General features: G+C 43.4%; 1 protein-coding gene across 2 annotated transcripts in view; it reads left to right on the forward strand.

Moving 5' to 3' along the window:
- The window catches only part of CDK20 (cyclin dependent kinase 20), a 40,214-nt gene that overhangs the window by 16,646 nt on the left and 4,475 nt on the right, over positions 1-19,093 (forward strand). Inside the window, exons 9-15 of one of the 2 annotated variants that reach the window (XM_019631661.1) lie at positions 3,854-4,017; positions 4,429-4,547; positions 12,902-13,111; positions 15,986-16,144; positions 17,293-17,503; positions 18,595-18,773; positions 18,859-18,986. In XM_019631661.1, coding sequence (XP_019487206.1) covers positions 3,854-4,017; positions 4,429-4,547; positions 12,902-13,111; positions 15,986-16,144; positions 17,293-17,503; positions 18,595-18,773; positions 18,859-18,986 — 1,170 coding nt within the window. Of the gene's footprint in view, positions 1-3,853; positions 4,018-4,428; positions 4,548-12,901; positions 13,112-15,939; positions 16,145-17,292; positions 17,504-18,594; positions 18,774-18,858; positions 18,987-19,093 lie in introns of both variants that reach the window. The other variant, XM_019631662.1, reaches the window with a different exon arrangement.

Below are 19,093 nucleotides of genomic sequence, written 5' to 3' on the forward strand. Positions count from 1 at the left end.
TTTTATAGAACTCTGGAAATGAACCAGAGACTTGCAGTAGTCTGGGAAGTGTGTATTAAACAAAAAATGGCTTAAGCTCAGTAAAAACAGCAGGCTTTTACTTGCCCCATTCCCATAACCCCCCTCCAGCTGTGTGTTAGCCTTGAATATCTACAGCTCACAATCACAGTGAAACCAGGAGCCTGATAGCCACTGAGGGGGAAGAATGAGATTAGAGTCCTTGAAGCATCACTACCGGAGAATCGTCATTATTCGATCTGTCTGGTAAGACCCACGTGCTGGTTCTCTTCACTTTGCCTGACTTGGCACTCACCCAGTGTGAAAAGTCTTTACCTTGGGACATTTGTTAAAATAATTACAGTTGGTTAATTTTGTGGCTTTCAGAGCTGATAGATGGCAGTTACAGAAATAATAAGCTAACCAAAAAACTTAAAAAGCTGGGAATCTGATATCCTTAGGGGTTTTGAAAGCTCCGATATATTCCTAGAAATCTAGAAGGCCATGCGCCCATGCAGCGCTTTGTGCAAACTCAGGAAAGACCTAAGAGGACTCTAAACTCTCACCTCTGACTGACCGTGAGAATCTGTGCATGCAGGAAGTGAAAGCTAAGGCAGAGTAGTCAACTGCCCGGCTGAGTGTTGAATGTGTGTCCTAACATGCACAGAGCCTTTGGCAATGGACTGAGAAACTTAGTGGTTCTAGATGTTTAGGAAATCTGTGTTCAGTTATTAACACTAATTTAACAGCAGAGACTTAAGTGGCCAGACATAATAGAATACAGACTTTAGCATTGGTTTAGAAATGTCACTAAACAATAAACAGAAAAACAACAAACATGGGGTAGGGGGATCAGATTTCCAGAGTTCCACATTATGTTATTTAAAATGTTCAGTTTTCAACAAAAGTTACAAGTCATACCAAGAAATAAAGTATGACTAATAATGCAGGAAACAAAACAAACAATAGAAACTGTCTCCAAGGAAGCCCAGACATTGGCCCTAACTAGACAAAGACATTAAATCAGCTGTTTTAAGTACAGTTGACTCTTGAACAACCCCCCCCACCCCACCCCACCCCTACACACACACACACAGTTGAAAATCCATATATAACTCCTGACTCCCAACAAACTTAACTGCTAATAGGCTACTGTTGACCAGAAGCCTTACTGATAACATAAAACAGTCGATTAACATATTTTGCATATTACATGTATTATATACTGTATTCTTACAATGAAGTAAGCTAGAGAAAAGAAAATCATAAGGAAGGGAAAATACATTTACAGTACTGTATATATTTATTGAAAAAAATCCACTTATAAGTGGACCCGTGCAGTTCAAACCCATGTTGTTCAAGAGTCAACTGTCCAAAGAACTAGAGGAAACCATGTGAAAAGAACTAAAGGAAAGTAGAGGGACAATGTCTCATTCAATAGAGAATATCAATCAAGAGAAATTATGAAAAATAACTAAATAGAAATTGTGGAGTAGAAAAGTACAATATCAAATTAAAAATTCAAGAGCAGGACCGGCCAATGGCTCAGTTCGTTAGAGTGTGAGTTCTGAGCAACAGGGTTGCCGGTTCGATTCCCATATGGGCCAGTGAGCTGTGCCCAAGCGGAGCTGCCGCTGAGCTGGTGAGAGCACGTGCTCTTAACAACAAAGTTGCTGGTTCAACTCCCTCATTGGATGGTGGGCTGCGTCCTGTCCCCTCCCAACTAAGATTGAACATGGCACCTTGAGCTGAGCAGCCGCAAGCTGCCAATGGGTGGCCGGATGGCTCAGTGTGCAACAGGGTTGCTGGTTCGACTCCTGCATGGGATGGTGGGCTGCACCCCCTGCAACTAGATTGAAAGCGGTGACTGGACTTGGAGCTGAGCTTGCGCCCACCACAACTAAGATTGAAGGACAACAACTTGACTTGGAGCTGATGGGTCCTGGCAAAACACAATGTTTCCCTTCCCCAATTTCCCAACACTGTTCCCCTCCCCAATTCCCCAATAAAAATCTTTAAAAAAAAATTCAAGAGCAGATTTGAGTGAATCAGTGAATTTGGAGTTAGGTCAATTGAAATTATCCAGTCTGAGAAACAGAATGAATATAAAGATGAAGAAAAAGGAATAGTGCCTAAGAGACCTGTGGGACACCATCAACCATGCCAATAGTGCATAATACGAGTCCCAGAATGAGAGGAGAAAGCACTTAAAGAAGTAAAGGCACAAAACTTCCCATATTTGATGCAAAGTGTTAATTTACACATCCAAATACTCAATGAACTGCAAGTAATATACACTCAGTTTCACATTGAGACACATAATCAAACTTGAAATTCAAAATCAGAGAAACTTGAAAGCATCAAGAGAGAACAATTCATCATGTACAAGCCCCCCACCCTCCATCAATGAGATTAACAGTTGATTTCTCATTAAAAAAAAACCAAAAAAACCCCTGGAGCCCAGAAGGTAGTGGGATGACTTATTGGAAGAAAAAGACTGTCACCCAGAATTCTGTATCTAGCAAAATGAGGGAGAAAATTAAGGCATTCCCAGATTGATAAAAGCTCAGAGAATTTGTTGTTGGTAGACTTGCCTTGCAAGAAATACTAAAAGGTGTCTTTAAGATCGAGGACACTAGAAAGGAACTTGAATCCACATGAAGAAATAGCACTGTAAAGTGACTACATAGGCATATATGAAAGGCAGTATAAAATATATTTTTTGTAACTCCTTTTCTCCTATGTGAGTTAAAAAGACAACTGCATAAAGCAATAACTATATAAATCTCTGTTGGGTACATAATGTTTAAAGATGTAATCTGACAATGACAACATGAGTGAGGGGGCATGAAATGGAGCTATATACGAGCAGTTTTTGAATACTATTTAAATTAAATATTAATCAAAACTAGATTGTCATGAGTTAAGATTTTAATAGTAATCCCCAAGGCTACCATTAAGGACTCAAGAAAAAAATGGTGTGAGAAACGACAAGGGATTCAAGTTAGGACACTAGAAAATATTTAATACAAAAGAATGCAATGATAGAGGAAGAGAAGGAAAAACGCATAGAAATATAGAAAGTAGCAAAGTGACATATGTAAATCCTACCTTATCAGTAGTTACATAGAATGTATATAGATTAAACTCTCCAATAAAGCAGAGGTTGGCAGTGGGGATTAAAAATACCCAACTTTATGCTGTCTACAATAGACACACTTTAGATTCAAAGGCTCAGGTTGAAAATAAAAGAACAGAAACAAATATACCATGTAAACAGTAACCAAAAGAGAGCTGGAATGGCCGAGCTAATATTAGACAAAATAGACTTTAAGACAAAAAGTGTTACTAGAGACAAAGAAGGATATTTTATAACAAACTGGTTAATCCATCAAGATCTAAAAATTATAAACACATGCACCTAATAACAGCAACAAAATATATGAAAGACAGAAATGAAGGGAGAAATATAGTTTAGCAATAAGAGTTGGGTACTTCAAAAATTGCAGACCCCCCCTGGATTCCAGTTACATGACCAAGGCTGCATAATCTTGTGTGAGTTGTTTGTCTCTCTCTGCCTCTCTGTCCTCATGTGTAGAAAGGGGATCAGGATCTCACAGGGTTGTTACGCAGATTGACTGGATACACAAAAAGCACTTACACCTGACATGGTGAGCATTCGGGTGTCATCGTTATTTCCCCCATTTAACCGCGAGGAAACAGGCCTATGTAGGCAAAGTGAGGTATCCAACCTAATACATAGGTGGTGAGGCCAGGAACCAAAGCCAGGCCTAGTGACACCACAATATGTTCTAACGACTGCTCTGTCCTGTTTGGGACTGTGTCTGTTTTTCAGGCAGCTGTGTCTGAGACGCTGGTCCTCCTATAAAGACTCCCAGATAACCCTGGGCACACAAACATGGAAAGAGTACTATCTCTGCCGATCTGAGCTGGAGTTCCGAATGGAATCTGGGCGGCCAGAGAAGGACTTCGTCTGCAAAGCCATTGCCGGGCACAAAGGTATGGGGTGGGGAGTGTGGTAGCTGGGCTCTTTCCTAGCACTCAGTCTCCCTGGTTGAGTCTCATGGGGTTTTGTGTTTCAGCCAACAAACTGGAAAATGCCACTTGACAGGTACATACCACGTGGGTTCTATGTCTGTGTTGTCATTTACTCATCATTATAACCCTGTGAGGAAGGCATCATTATATCTGTTTCATGGTTATGTGGCTGGTAGGTTGTGGGCGGTCCTGGGCATGAAACCCAAGTTGCAAGTCTAAAGCCCTAACTGTTATATCTGCCACTGTGCCCAAATCTGTATCTGTTCTGCTGCTGAGAGAGGAAGAGGAACATTGTCTCACCTGCCCTTTACCAGGTGGAGTGTGCAAGTTCCAGGCATCCAAGTGCATTCAAGGCAAGTTTTGTTCTTCCAGGAGAGATAGACGAGCTGGCCTACATCTCCACCAACGAGTGCCGCTTTGACGGGCAGGAGAAGTCCATGGTGTGCACTGTGTCGTCAGATGGCACCGTGCGTGCCTGGGATCTGCATGAGGTGAGCGTCTGGAGGGGCCAGGACGAGTAGTACCCTCAGTCTCATTTAACCTTCGCAGGCAACTTCTGAGGAGGCATGGGAGCGCCATTACACAGGTGAGAAATCGGAGCTGCAGAGGCTCAGTCGCCGTGCCAGGTCACGCTTGACACCGGAGTCTGACTGATCACAGATGACATGTCCGTGACTTCTTGCTGCGCAGTGCCCACTGGAGGCGGTTTGCACCAAGGGGTGGCAGTTGCTACGCTCGGTGCTGTGATTTCCACATTGGAGTCGATGCGGGCCCCCTGGCGGTTGTGCACGGGGAATTGCACCTTTTAGTCACCACCATGTGCAAACAGTGTTAAACCTTGATTAACTTGATTAGTATTTCACACATTGTTGGTGTTCATAGTTAAAAAGCAATCCTGTCCATTTTCTAATTTGATTCTCAACAGCAGCCAAGCAGTCTTCGCATTATCATCCTTATTTTATACAAGTATAGACTGAGCCTACGAGAAGGGAGTGTCTGAGTCTATTGTCCCCTCTGCAAATCCAGGGTTCTGCCTGGGCCACACATAGGCAGAACCCAACCTCCTATATGGATCTTTTCCTGGATAACTGTTGATAACTTCACGTTTCCAGATGCCCTAGACAAGTAGCAGCACCTCCGATGCCTCAGATGAGGTGTGTGCTCATCTCTGGCTCAGGTCTGCTGGAAGTGACAGGTGCCTTTCACATGAACGTAGTACGCAGAGAGGGGTCCCCAAGCAGGGCTCCAGGAGGCTCCACCTCACTCCCTACAGATCACCCCTCCTCTGGCCTCCATGAAGAGTGTACCCTGGTTTTCAGCGACCTCAGACTATGACCTTCCTTCTCAGTTTGGGCGGGAAGTTGGCTAGCGGGAACTGCATCCTTGTACCCCTCCTGTGTCAGCCTTGGGGTCACTGCTCTGCCTAGACTTTACATGAGAATCCATGAGAGAGAAGGGATGTGCACTGTGTCTGGGGATGGGGGTGGTGCTTTGAAATGGCCTGTTGAGAGCATGAGGCTGCCGGGTGTGTGAGTGAGTCTCAAAGTCCTAGCTGGGCTCCAGCCCAGGGTCCCAGACAGATGCAGGATAACAGACCAGGTCGTGTGAGAGACTCAGGGACTCCAGGAACCAGGAAAGGGAGGGTCAGTAGGACTGGAGCGGAGCGGGGCCGGGGGACAGAGAAGGTTTGGAATGAGTTATGGTTATCATTGGTTTTGATAGTGAAACACTTTTATATAAAAGGACAAACGGAACTAACAGATACTTTGTGAGAAGTGAAAACACTGCACTCCTGACTTTTCTCAGGTTCTTTTCCCAGAGGCAACCACTTTTCAATCATTTCTGATTTTAGTTTTCCTGGTGGCTATCAATTTATCAATTTTTAAATTTGATTAATAGATTCTTTTTTTTTTGATCTGTATACTTTAGAGAGTGTCTGTTGATTGTCTGCTTTATAGAAACATTTTTAATTTCCAGGAACTCTTTCATATTTTCCAACTGTTCTTTTTTTGTTTAAAGGATACAGTTATGTACATCATTTCTTTTTCAGCCAGTTTTTCAGTTGTTTCTCTTGGTTTTTCTCATGTGCTTGGTTTTTCTTATATACACAATGATGTTTGACACGGTAATTTCAAGTGGTGATCTCTGATGATTGATTGGTGGAGGCGGCCAGTTTGTTTTTCATTACAGTTGTGTTGCCCCATTTCCCCACAGGCCTCTCATGGAAAAGACCTATCTCGGGCTGCAGACACATGGCTACGGGCAGACCCTAGGTTAGCGTCTCTTGGGCAGGAAGCTCTGAAGGCTGGGCGGTTCCATAGTTGCCAAAACAAGAAGGTCTGACTTAGGCAGAGAGAATTTTGGTGCGGGGGCCAGCACGCTTTTTCTGTAAGGGCCAGATAGCAAATATCTTAGCTTTGCAGCCCATGTGTCTCTGTCACACTGCTCAGCTGTGTTGTTGCAATGCAGAAGTGGCCACAGGCAACAAGTAAACAAAAGAGAGTGCTGTGTTCCAGTAAAACTGTATTATGGACACTGAAATGTGAGCTTCATGTAATTTTCACATCATGAAATATTATTTTGATTTGTTTTTTAACTAAAATACAAAATGGGCAGTGGGCTGGGTTTGGCTGTGTGCCATAGTTTACTGAATGCCCCTTTAGTGTGAGGTTTGTTGTTTCTGGACTGAGATTGTTTCAGGGTGGTAGAGTCTTCTACACCTTTCTGCCTGGGTCCCAGCCTTAATACCCTTTATGAGCATTTGTTTCAACCTTATTTTAAGAAAGTTCAGTCATTTGGTTGGAATCATATAGTATATATGAAGTATGATCACAAAATATGGTGAATGCTGCTGCCGAATTCCATCCAAGGGAAAGGCAGGGATCTTCAATACAGGAAGTGGCGTATTGAACCTTAATAACAGTGTGTGACCAGTCAGTCAGGTGTGAGCTACGGTTGAGAGAAGATGTGTTTTAAAGTGTGCCATTAATCATTGTCCATCATGACAATGCTCTGTGTCAAACATTGCTTCTGGTATATGGCAATTTCTGTCAAATAAAAACATCACAGTGTGTCCCCATCCACCTTATTCACTGGATCTGGCACTGTGCGACTTCTGGCTCTTCCCCAAAGTCAAAATGACCATGAAAGATAAATGTTTTGAATTGATTCAGGACATCAAGGCAGCCACGACAGCACAACTAAAGACATTCCCAAAAAGAAGACTTCCAGAACTGCTTCAGAAAGCAGCAAGAACAATGGCATAAGTGTGTTCGAAGCAAGGGGGGAGCACTTTGAGGGGGATTAATGGCAATGTGTCTTCTACTGTAATAACGTTTAAAAATTTAAACATTCACTGTATTTTTTTACCACACCTCATAGCCTTTTCAAAATGGCTTCTTTCACTTAGCGATATGCATTTATAGTAATCCTGCCTTATCAGCAGGGATACCTTCCAAGACCCCCAGTGGATGCCTGAAACCGTGGATAGTACTGAACCCCATATATACTATGTTTTTTCCTGTACATACATACCTATGATAAAGTTTAATTTATAAATTAGGCACAGGAAAAGATTAATGACAACAATAATAAAATGGAACAATTAAATATATACACATTTTACATTTTTATCTTTAATTCATCAAGAATTATTTTTGTGTATGATTGGAAGTAGGATTTGCCTGTAGTTTCATCTAACTACATAGCCAGCTGTCTCAACATTGTTTAATGAATAAACAGTCTTTTCTGCACTGACAAATTCCCATTTGGGCCTCCGTTTGACCTCTTTTTTGTTTTATTTATTTGCATGGTTGTTGTGCTAGAGTCATGTTATTTGAATAGCTTGTAATTTAGCTTCATAAAGTTTTGAATATCTATAGGGCAGATCCTCTTTACAGCTGTGTTTTCAAAATTTCCCTCATAGTCATTCTTCCATATGAATTTTGGAGCCATTTTTCTGAGGTCTAAAACAAATCAAATTTGAAGTCTGATTGAGATGCATTACATTCATAAGTCCTTTTGGAAAGGGCTGACATTTTGTAATGCATTAAATCTTCCCATTGAGAAACATAGGCTGTTTGTATTTGTTTGGCTCTTAAATTGATGAGTAAAGTCTTTAAATATTCTTTACTCCTCTTGCTAAACTTATTCTTAGCTTTTTACATTGTTGATAATAGCTAATAAGTTGCTAAATAATATGCTAGTAATAGCATAAGAATGGGATATTTTTCTATTTCTGTTTCTATCTTGATACTGTGAGTATAAAGAAAAACTACTGACTTTTTTGTATTTGTATCTTGTATTACCCAGTTCAATAAAGTCTCTTATGATAGTTTTTAGGTGTTCACTATTTATAATAATATCACTTGAAAATAATATATTTTCATTATGTAATTTCTTTTTTTTTAATGAAAGTCTATTGGGGTGACAATTGTTAGTAAAGTTACATAGGCTTCAAGTGTAAAATTCTGTAATACATCATCTATATATCACATTGTATGTTCACCACCCTGAGTCAGTTCTCCTTCCATCACCATATGTTTGATCCCTTTTACCTTCATCTACCACCCCTCTTCCCCCTTCCCCTCTGGTCACTACTAAACTATTGTCTGTGTCCATGAGTTTTTGTTTCTTTGTTTGTCTTGTTCCTTTGTTGTTTTCAGTTTTATATACCACATCATATAATTTCTAATATTTGTATTTGTTATTTTCAGTCCTTATGCCATTATGTAGGATTTCTAAAATCATATTGATTAATAGTGGTATGCATTTTTGTCTTGCTCCTGGTTCTTTTCTAGGTATGTCTTTAGTTTTTCTCTTGATTTTTATTTTATTTTGGTAAGAACACTTAACATGAGATCTACCCTCTTAACAGATGTTTAAATGTACAGTAGCCATAGGCACAGTGTTATGCAGCAGATCCCTAGACTTACTTCATCATGCATAACTGAGAATTTATACCCATTAGACAGCAACACCCCACTTTCCCTCCCCGAGCCTCTGGCAACTACCATCCTGCTCTCTGCTTCTATGAGTTTGACAATTTTAGGTACCTTATGTAAGTGGAATCCTACAATATTTATCTTTCAGTGACTGCCTTATTTCACTTAGCATAATGTCCTTAAGATTCATCCATGTTATCACATATTGCAAGATTTCATTTTTTAAGGCTGAGTAATATTCCATTGTATGTTATGTGTGTGTCAGGGGGTATGTGTACACACATACACACACCACATTTTCTTTATTCATCCATCGTTGGACATTTAGGTTGTTCCCATATCTTGGCTGTTGTGAGTAATGCTGAAATGAACATGGGAGTGCAGATATCTCTTCAAGGTCTTGATTTCAATTATTTGAATAAATACCTAGAAGTGGGATTGCTGGATCATATAGTAGTTCTATTTTTTGAGGACGCTCCCTACTGTTTTTCATAGTGGCTGCACCAATTTACATTCCCATCAATACTGAACCAGGGTTCTTTCTCTTCTCCACATGCTTGCCACACTTGTTTTTTTTTTTTTTAATTTTGTTTTGACTAGTAGCCATCTTAACGGGTGAGGTGGTATCTCATTGTGGTTTTGATTTGCATTTCCCTGATGATTAGTGACATTGAGCACTGTTGGCCATTTATTTGTATGTCTTAGAGAAATGTCTGTTCAAGCCTTTGGCCCATTTTTATTTATTTATTTATTTTATTTTTAAAGATTTTATTGGGGAGTTGGGGGAAGGGTAACAGCATTGGGAAATCAGGGAAGGGGAACAGACAGGTAGACAAATTGCTGTTTTATTCTTCAGTCTAGTTGTGGAGGGCGTCACTTCACTGGCCCATGTTGGTATGATCATTGTGCTCTTCCCGGGTGAGGCAGTTGGTCACCGGTCGTTGGTCGGCCGCTCACAGCGGCTCCCGGTAGCTCACACCAGTTACCAGCCGCTCACGCTGGCTGCCAGCCACTCACGTAGCTCACAGCAACCCACTGCAGCAGGGGCTGCAGCCTACGCCGTCACCGGCGACTCACAGCAGCCCAGCTCCAGGTCGAGCTGTTGTGTTCATCATCTTAGCTGTAGAGGGCGAGCGTCACTGGCCCTCAATGTGGGATCTGAACCGCAGCCCTGCTGCTCAAAGCTGGGGCTCCCAAGCGAGCTCTTAACCAGCTGAGCCACTCGGCCGGCCCCTGGCCCATTTTTAAATCAGGTTGCTAATTTTTTGCTCTGGAGTTTTAAGAGCTCCTTATATATTTTGGGAATTAACCCTTTATCTAATAGACAGTTTGCAAATATTTTCTCCTGTTCCATATATTGCCCTTTTATTCTGTTCATTGTTTCCTTTGCTGTGCAGATCTCTTTTGAATTTGAGATTTGCTATTAGTGTCTGGTAAATATTATCTATTATATAATTGACCTACGTTACTTAGGGATTTTTTAAAAATCAGAAATGGCTGTTAAAATTTGGCAGTAGGTGCCAGCACTTTTGGGGGCATTATCTCCTATGGTTCCCCAGTTTTAATTTGAAAACAACAAATTATTTGAACTATCCTTGCATTTCTGGAACCAACCCTAATAGGTCATAGTAAATAATTTTTTAATATATTGATGGGGCTCTGAATAATAATAATACTTAAAACCTTTTCATCTCCTTAAGTATATTTGTCTGTATTTTGTTTTGTTGCGACTGTCACAGGATGCATCAGAGAGCTTTGTAATGCTTTCTACACCTGAAATAATAAAAGAAATAGTACAGGAATTACACATTTCTTCAGAGACAGATTGAGTCACTTGTGAAGCGTCTGGGCCTTTTGTCTCTGCCTTTTCAGTTTTCTCTGTAACTCCTCTCCTGTCCAGTCTTTTACCTGTTCTTCAGTCGAGTTGAATCACTTGAATTTTGCTAGAAAATGATTTCTTCTCAATTTCAAGTGTTATTGCCTTAACGTGGCCCGATGCTGGCGTTCTCATGTCCTTTGTGGCCGTGGTGTGGTCCTTCCCCATTCTCACCCAGAGTGAGTCTTTCTATGCAGTACCACTGGGTTCAGTTTGCCATCATTTATTTAACTTTTTTTTGGACCTATATTCAGGAATACAGTTTTTAAAATATTTGTTTATTTGTAAAAGTCATCAAAGTATTTTTGAAAAAAACCCCCACAAAAAAAACCCTAAACTAAAACCATTGCAATATTTTGCAGTTACCTCACAGCTAAGTGACAGAAACCGACCGGGATGCCACTAACATTGCAGTGGTACACAGGTTAAGGGTCAAAGTTCTGAAGGGCTTGTTAAAAAAACCAATTGGTCCCATTCTTATTTTTCCAATCCCGAGGAAACGATGTTCCCCAAATTAGGGGATAATTAGGCATCTAAATGTTAGGCATCTGTTGAGTTCTGTGGAAGATGGTTTGCTTTCCTCCTCCTGCCTCCACATAGGATGACCTTCCTGTCCTTAAATAATGACATGTATTGTTTATATTATTATATTTATGTAAATGCTTTTCACAGCCAAGCGAACATTTTGCTTTTTCTGAAGTCAGTAATGGTTCTTTAAAAAAATTGCGATAGTTTTCTATGTACTCACAGTATTTGCCTCCATGTTTTAGCCGCTGTCCCCTGGAGAGTGCTAGGGTTTGAGTTTGTCTTTTTCTAGTGTTGAAGTGCCTGATGCCACCAGAAACCTCTGACTACCTGGGCACCATGTCTCTTGTTTCTGGGGCACATCAGGTGGGGTCAGGACCCCAAGCCGTCACTGGGCAGCGTGTTTCCCCTCCTGTTCTGCTGGCCACTGCTTTCCATTCTGACATAGGAGGGAGAGTCCAGCTGCTCCTTTGCCCACTTCGTGCCACATTAACCACCAGAAAATATTCTGTATTCTCCAAAATTCACCATCAGCCCATCACCAGTGCTAAGATCTGTACTAGTGATGGCAACAGAAATCGCTGTTGATTTCTTGACCTGAGGGGGGAAAAGAGAAACTAATGGAAGAATACTGAGATATCATGATTGGAAACGGAGATCGTGATAAAAAGATAACATGATAGAAAAAGGATAATAAAAAACCCAAATTAGAAATAAACCTTGTGTGGCAGCTCTGGGAAACGTGGGAACGTTTAGTGGATTGGTTCTCTGATGCCCTGTCTTAATGTCTGTGGGCCTGCTGGCACCCAGGCTCTTGGCCTGTCCTATCCAGTTCTCAGAGTCCTGGGAGAGACCATGGAATCCACCCAGCTAGGGCCACTGGTTTTCCTCTGGGCGTGGGCCTGAGACATGGCTGGCCTGTGGTGGCGCTGCTGGGTTTACCGCAGGGAAAGGGGTGTTATGAGCAGGGCAGCTGCAGACATGCAACATAAAGCATTCATATCCACAGCGCAAATTAGGTTATCTGTGACACTGGACCACGCAGGACTGAGCAGGACGCTCCATCGGGAGGTTCTCTGTTGCAGCCGTGGTGGCCAGGTCTGCAGCAGGGTGGATAGATAAGATCCCGCCTCCCTGCCCAGCCTTCCTCAGTTAAGCTGTAGGTAACCACTGGACGTGCTTCAGACACACCGCACCAGCACGCACCCCAGGCCCCACCCTCGGTCCTCCTGCTGATGCCACCCAGCCCTCCAGAAGTCTCCACACACCCATGCTCAGCCACTGCTGTCCTGCAGGACACACCTGTCTCCTCCACCATGAAACACCACTTCTGTGGTGGTCCCTGCCACATTGTGGGTCCTGTGAGGGTCGGGATTGCACCCTTTTCACCTGAATGTCCCCAGTGTGCACTGGGTGATAGCTGAATGAAAAAAATATGTGTTTATGAAATATTAATAAATGAGCCCTATGTAAGTTCTTATATTAACTTTGTTGTTGCCAGGGCACAGAGATCTGGTCAAGCCCTGTACAGCCTGCTGCTCTGGTGAATTTGGTGACCTACCCTCAGCTGCAACTGGTTGTCACTGTGGACGAGAAAGGACTAATCAAAATGTGGGAAGCGGAGAGTGGGTGTGAGTCAGCCTCCTTCAGCCTGCCTACACACTCATCTGCGCTGGAGGCATGCAACCACCCAGAGGGCCCAGTCCTGCTGGTGAGTGACCCGGCTGTTAAGAGCCTCTATGGGTGGCAGTCCTCTCCCAGCCAGAGGACAAAAACTGGAGTGTGGGCCACAGAGGGTTGGAGCCTTGGGTGGGTTATCAAGTGCTGCAACCTAAGAGTAAGGCTTTGCTGGAAGCACACAGCCCTCGCACCTGTTGAGCTCAACACCCCCACCACCTGGTAGGAGTGAACGGAAACCCTTTCTGGAAGAGGATAACGTTACCCCAGGCCTCATATTATTTCTGTTTTCAGATACAGCATTCAGCACATGCCTAAAGCTAACTAGGCACACAAGGAGATAAGATAGTACCAACTAGAACTAGCAGGATAAATAGCAGATGATGTTGAGAGCCACAGAGGCTTCAGATACTGCAGTTATTAACAGAGACACTGTGGTTGCTGTGATCAGGAAGACAGGTTTCTCAGAGAACTTAAAGCTATAAAAAAATGACATACTGGATTTAGAAAAGAACCAACTAGAAATTGTAGAACAGAAAAATTGAATAACAGAGGTCAAGAGTCAGGAATGGATTTGATAGCAGGGTGGACAGTGGAACCACACAGAGGTTGGGGAGAGTGGGGGCAGCTGGTGGCCACTGGCAACGTTCTATTCCTTAGCTTAGGTGGCGACATGAATACTTGCTGTGTAATAATTTATTGAGCTCCATGTTGATTTTTTATGCAATTTGCCATACATGTGTTATGCACAGCACTTAAAAAGTTAGAACGTAAAAGAGAATTAGTTAACTGAAAGATAAAAACAATTGCCTAGATGAAATGGGGATATGAGGAGTGGAGGTGCAGAAGAGAGGGCAAGAGGCTTGGACCCGTGCTTCGCAGATGTCGATGGGACACGGGTCACCTGTGCATCTGCATAAACACAGACTCGATTCAGGGGCTCCTGGGGATGCCTGAGGTGCTGACTTAACAAGCTTCTCGGGAACGTTGGTGCTGCCAGTCCACAGATCACCCTTTGAGTAGCAAGGTGCTAAAGGATCCATGAGAGAGTCTAGTATCTGCTGTCCCAGGAGCGGGTGAGGCACGTGTAGCATCGTTTTTCTGTCATCTTGATGCTGAAGGATGCCCTGACTGGGTACCAAATCCCTGCTCACTTTTCTTGAATTTTGTTTGAAAATATTACTTCACTGTGTATTTCTGTTGAAAAGCCTACTGGCACCCTGACTTACTTTCCTTGTTAGACACTCAATTTTTTAAATCAAAGGCCTTAAAGGATTTCTTGAAATCTTTTAAAGTCTAGTAGTTTTATTGTGACATGTCTGCAGTCGTCATCCTGGGTCTCAGTTCTTTTTAGCTCTTTATTCCATTTTGGTTCTCTTGTCTGTTTTCTTTCTCTTCTTTAGTGCCCTTACTTGTTCAGTTGAATGTTTTCTCTCTTAGCCTTATTGTTAATCTTCATCAGTATCTTTCCTGAATTAATTTAACTATTATTTCACTTCTTGTTTTTTTAATCCATTTCTGTTGAGTGTTGAATTTCTGATGCACGGTGTCCCTTCATATCTGCAAATGCTCATTTTATGATATTTAACTCATGTTGGGTGTGATCTCTGATTCCTGGTGGTCCTTTCGGCGGGTAGTTTTACCAGCTAAAATGTTTTGCTTCTCACCTTCTCTTTTCATGACCTTGTTTGAATGTTGCCATTTTCCATGTGTGTTGAAGTTTTTCTGTTTTCTTGGACAGTAAGAAGAGGTATTTTTATTTAAGATGAACAGAACAGAAAGTCTAGGTCAGGTTTCATATGTCAGGATCTGTGTGGGAAGGTGTTCTTTTACAATAGTAGGTAAAGGACAAGCTGTTCAAGAAACGGAGCACCTGACCATTGGGAAGAAGAAAATAAGCTGCTCTCACATCACTCCATTGGTAGAAATACATTTAGTATAATTAGAAACTCGATGTAAAAGGCAGTTATAAAATTATCTGAGGAATATATATGCGGTTTTTTAAGTCAACCTGGGATGTGCAAAGCCTTGCTAGGCAAGGTACAACCTGGAGTCAAGAAAAAATACACAGATTTGATTTACCTAAAAAACTAACAACATCTGAACTAGAGTATTATAAAATTAAGACACATGAAAAATAATGAGAAAACACTGTTATCTTATTTAACAAAGCATTAATATCAGATTATTTGAAGCATAGAAATCTAGTAGAAAAATAAGGAGAGCTATGAATAGTCAATTCATAGAAAAAAGTACAAAAAGCCAATAATATGTAAAGATGTGAAACCCAACTAGAAATCAAAGTGACATTAAAACAAGGCTTTTTACCTATGGGATAAAAAGATTGGTATTATAGTAAGTTAGATGAAAAATAGGTATTTTTATACATGGCAAATAGACTATAGATTGAAACTATTTTTAAAAGCTTTTTTTTATCCTGTTAAAAGTTTTAAATCTGATACTCTTTAACCTGATAATTCCAGTTCAGTTATTCCTCCAGCTCCTTCAGAAGGAAATATTGGCTTTGCTGCATAAACTGGCGAGTAGGAGTGTTTATTGCAGCAGTCATTGTTCCTGGTAACAAAATTTGTGAACAACTTAAATTTCCATCAAATAAGAGGAAGTAAAAGTCATGGGAAAATGTCCTCTGATGTGGAAATATTTTCAAGGAATATTTTAAGTTGAAAACAGAAAATGCAGGCTACAGAGCGACACTTGAGCATGACGAGTAGAGGGTGCTGGCAGCCACACCTGGCCTTCTGCACGGAGACTTAGGTATTGAGTGAATTTATTTTTGACTTAAAAAACCTGGCATTGCGCCCTGGCAAGGAGGCAGTTATGCAGCGGCCACCTGCTTCTCAGGCGAGGATACGACGATGCAGATGGTCACTGTGCCTTCGCCTGGCAGGCCGCCTGTGCCGATGGAGCACTCTACACGCTGACGGTGCCCCGGCTGCAGCTGCTGTCCAGGGTGAGCGTGTTCCCGAACCACCCCACCAGTCTGCTCTGCTCTCCTGACCACCAGTGGGTGTTTGTATGGACCCAGAACTCAGACCTGGGCCCCAAGGTCAGTGCTGGGCATGTCCTTGGCCCCACAGGCCTTGCTTTGTGTGTGCAGGTAGCGGGTTCTGTGCCCCGTCTTGCTAGATGTGTCTGAGACGGCAGCTTCTCATGCAGGACCAAGTCTGTGACCACTCAGGGCCAATGGCTGGGCAGTGGTGGTGCTGGCCTCTCCCCAGAGCCTCTGCTCTTTCTAGGCTGCCATATTGCCCACAGGCTGGAAGGAATCAGTTGCTCAAGGAGAGGGCAAAATTAGTTTTGAACAGGGTTGGGGCCTTAGGGACATCACTGTGGAAAAGCTCAAAAAACATTTGGTGGCCTGAGAACAGAGCTGCAGTGAGAGTAAGGACGAGAGAGTGTCCACATCAGGCATGAGGAGATGCCGACAGCGTGGGACAGCATTGTTACCTGGAGGGGGCACAGCATGGGCCATGGGCCTGCTGTATGGCTGCCTGTGTGACAGGGTGGCTCTACCAGCACTACCAGTGCCCTGTGACCAGGGGAGAGTCCCAGTGACTTATGGGCTCAGAGACGTCCAGCCTGAGTGCCAGGAACCGAACTGGAAAATTAGACCAGAGTAGGAAGCAGATAGCTGGAGACGGTCTTGAGACATGTTGGGAGTGGGGGAATGCGACAGGACAGGAAGAGAGGGCAGGGGCAGAAGACAGGATTGCTCAGGGAGGGGGCAGCCGAAGCAGAGAAGCTGTGGGACTGGAGGTGGGGGCAGCAGCCACCAGGAAGGGGACCTTTGGCAAAGCAGTCCCAGGAACTGAGAGCAGGTGTTTGGAGCCAGACTGCTGGCAGGGAGGAAGGGAACACGGAGGCAGACACTGGAGGCAAAAGCAGGACAGGGATGTGCCGCTGCTCAGAAAGTTGTTTACTGGATCCATTCACCCCTCGCCCTCATTGGGACTCTGTGCTGAGATGTTTTCACGGGCCAGTCTCGTGCTGGGATTAACTTCCCTCACCTGGTCTGAGCCATCTGAAAAGGAGGGTCCATGAGGGGCACAGTCGCCCATGAGACCGGTGAGGTCATTGTGGGTGTGGGTCCCTGGGCAGAGCAGCCAGACAATGGGGGGGGGGTCCTCTCAAAGTGCTCCTGGGTCGGCGAAGTCCCTCTGTCACCAGGGATGACACTGCGGTGGTGATCCCCAGGTGTTCCACACACACTCCTTGCTGTGTCCCTCGGAAGACGTGCCTCCTGTCTCCACCACTCTCCCCATCTGGCTGACTTCCAGAGCCTGCTGGGCCCCCGATGAGGCAGCCAGGCTGGTGGTGATGCATAGAAATGACAATGGCATGCAGTTGGTTGTCACCACCTATGAGCTAAGGGCCAAGAAATCCAGGGATGGAGTGGACATTCTGGGTAAGGATCCCGTATTAGGCAGGACCCGTGGGTCTGCATGTCACCACCATTGCATACGATGCTTCAAGCGCAGATTCCTCGTGTTTCCTTTGGGGTACTTTTTCTTTCCTCTCTGTGAATACAGTAACCCAACAAATGTTTCCTTGTTTGTGATCTTACGTACTGGTTGGGTATCTGAGCATCTGCTTCATATCAGGCCCTCTGAGATTCAGACATTAACTACTGTCCACCCCATCTCCCCTCTCCTAACTTGTTTTCCTGCTTCTGTTCATCCCTACCTCTCTTTTCATGACTGGGTCAAAGGCAGTGTTCTCAGCACCGAGTGCACACAAAGATGAATAAAAGCCACAACTGTCTTACCCCAGGAGCTCCTAGTCCAGTAGGAAAATAAGACACACAGCCCTCTCCTTCCATCTCCCAAACCCCACGTCACTCTGACAGACCTTCCCTGTGGTCCTTAGCATTTTTTTCTTTTGTATTATGTTCATTTGTTTTCATGTCATCATTTGACCGTAAATTTTACTCTGAGCTTCCTGGCAGCCGAGGAAAAAGGGGAAACAGGATGTGTTATATAATCCTTTGTCTAACACAAGAAAGCACATAAATTCTTCAAAAGAGGTAATTTTTTTCTTCCTGGTGCTAAACTCCATTAGGAAATGATCAAATTGAATTTTTTTAAAAAACAAGGAATGCCATACAGTGTAAAAAACAGTATCATCAACAATAGTTTTTGGTAGGTGTCATAAATATCATAGTTCTTATGTGGCCCTTTCTGACATTACCCTGTGATAGATGGGGAAGGGTAGGAGGAAGGGGATTCATTTGCCCCATTCCCTGGATGGTGCTGCGTGCCCGATTCTGTCACCCACACATGCATAGTGCTCTCTTGTAAGTCAGTCAGTCCTGCTCAATATGTTAGCGCCAATGAATGGGAGATTTAGGGAGTAAATGCATGGGTCAGGATTGAATGCAGCTGGAACTGGAAAGTCATTGCTCTTTTCAGTGTACTGCATCGTCTTAGTGAGGCATGTCTGTTCCAGATTCCAGTTGCTATCGAGACGTGATAATCTGTGTGTTTTTATTTCAAAAAGTCCAACAGATCACAAGTTTCGTCTTGCCAAACACCATGATGCCCCCTCACCTTATGAAGGGCCACAGCTCCCAGGTGATCCTGCTGGTGTCTGGGTCGGAGCTGGTGCTCTTCACCATACACGGCCTGCAGCTGGCAGCCTTCCAGGACCACCAGAAACCCATCACGTCCATGAGGGTGGTGAGTGTGGCACCTGCCCCACCCGCGCCTCGGAGCCCCGCCTTGGGAGCCCACATCCCTGCCTCATGTGGCTTTTCATTTCAAGGACCAGAGCCGAGTCATCACCTCTTCCTTCGACCTCTCCTTGCGAGTCTACGTGTGGAATAAGGACAATAAACTTCCCATCCTCAAGAGCTGCTATCACTTGCTCGGGGGGTCCCACCGATGGGCCAGGTAATTGCTTCTGATTCCTTCACTTTGTCTGTAAGACAGCCTTCCTATGGCCTCCCAGCAGTACCTTTTTTTTTTTTTTTTTTTTTTTTTTTTTTTTTTTTTTTTTT

This window comes from Hipposideros armiger, unplaced genomic scaffold (assembly GCF_001890085.2).
Source record: "Hipposideros armiger isolate ML-2016 unplaced genomic scaffold, ASM189008v1 scaffold_1031, whole genome shotgun sequence".
Taxonomy (NCBI): domain Eukaryota; kingdom Metazoa; phylum Chordata; class Mammalia; order Chiroptera; family Hipposideridae; genus Hipposideros; species Hipposideros armiger.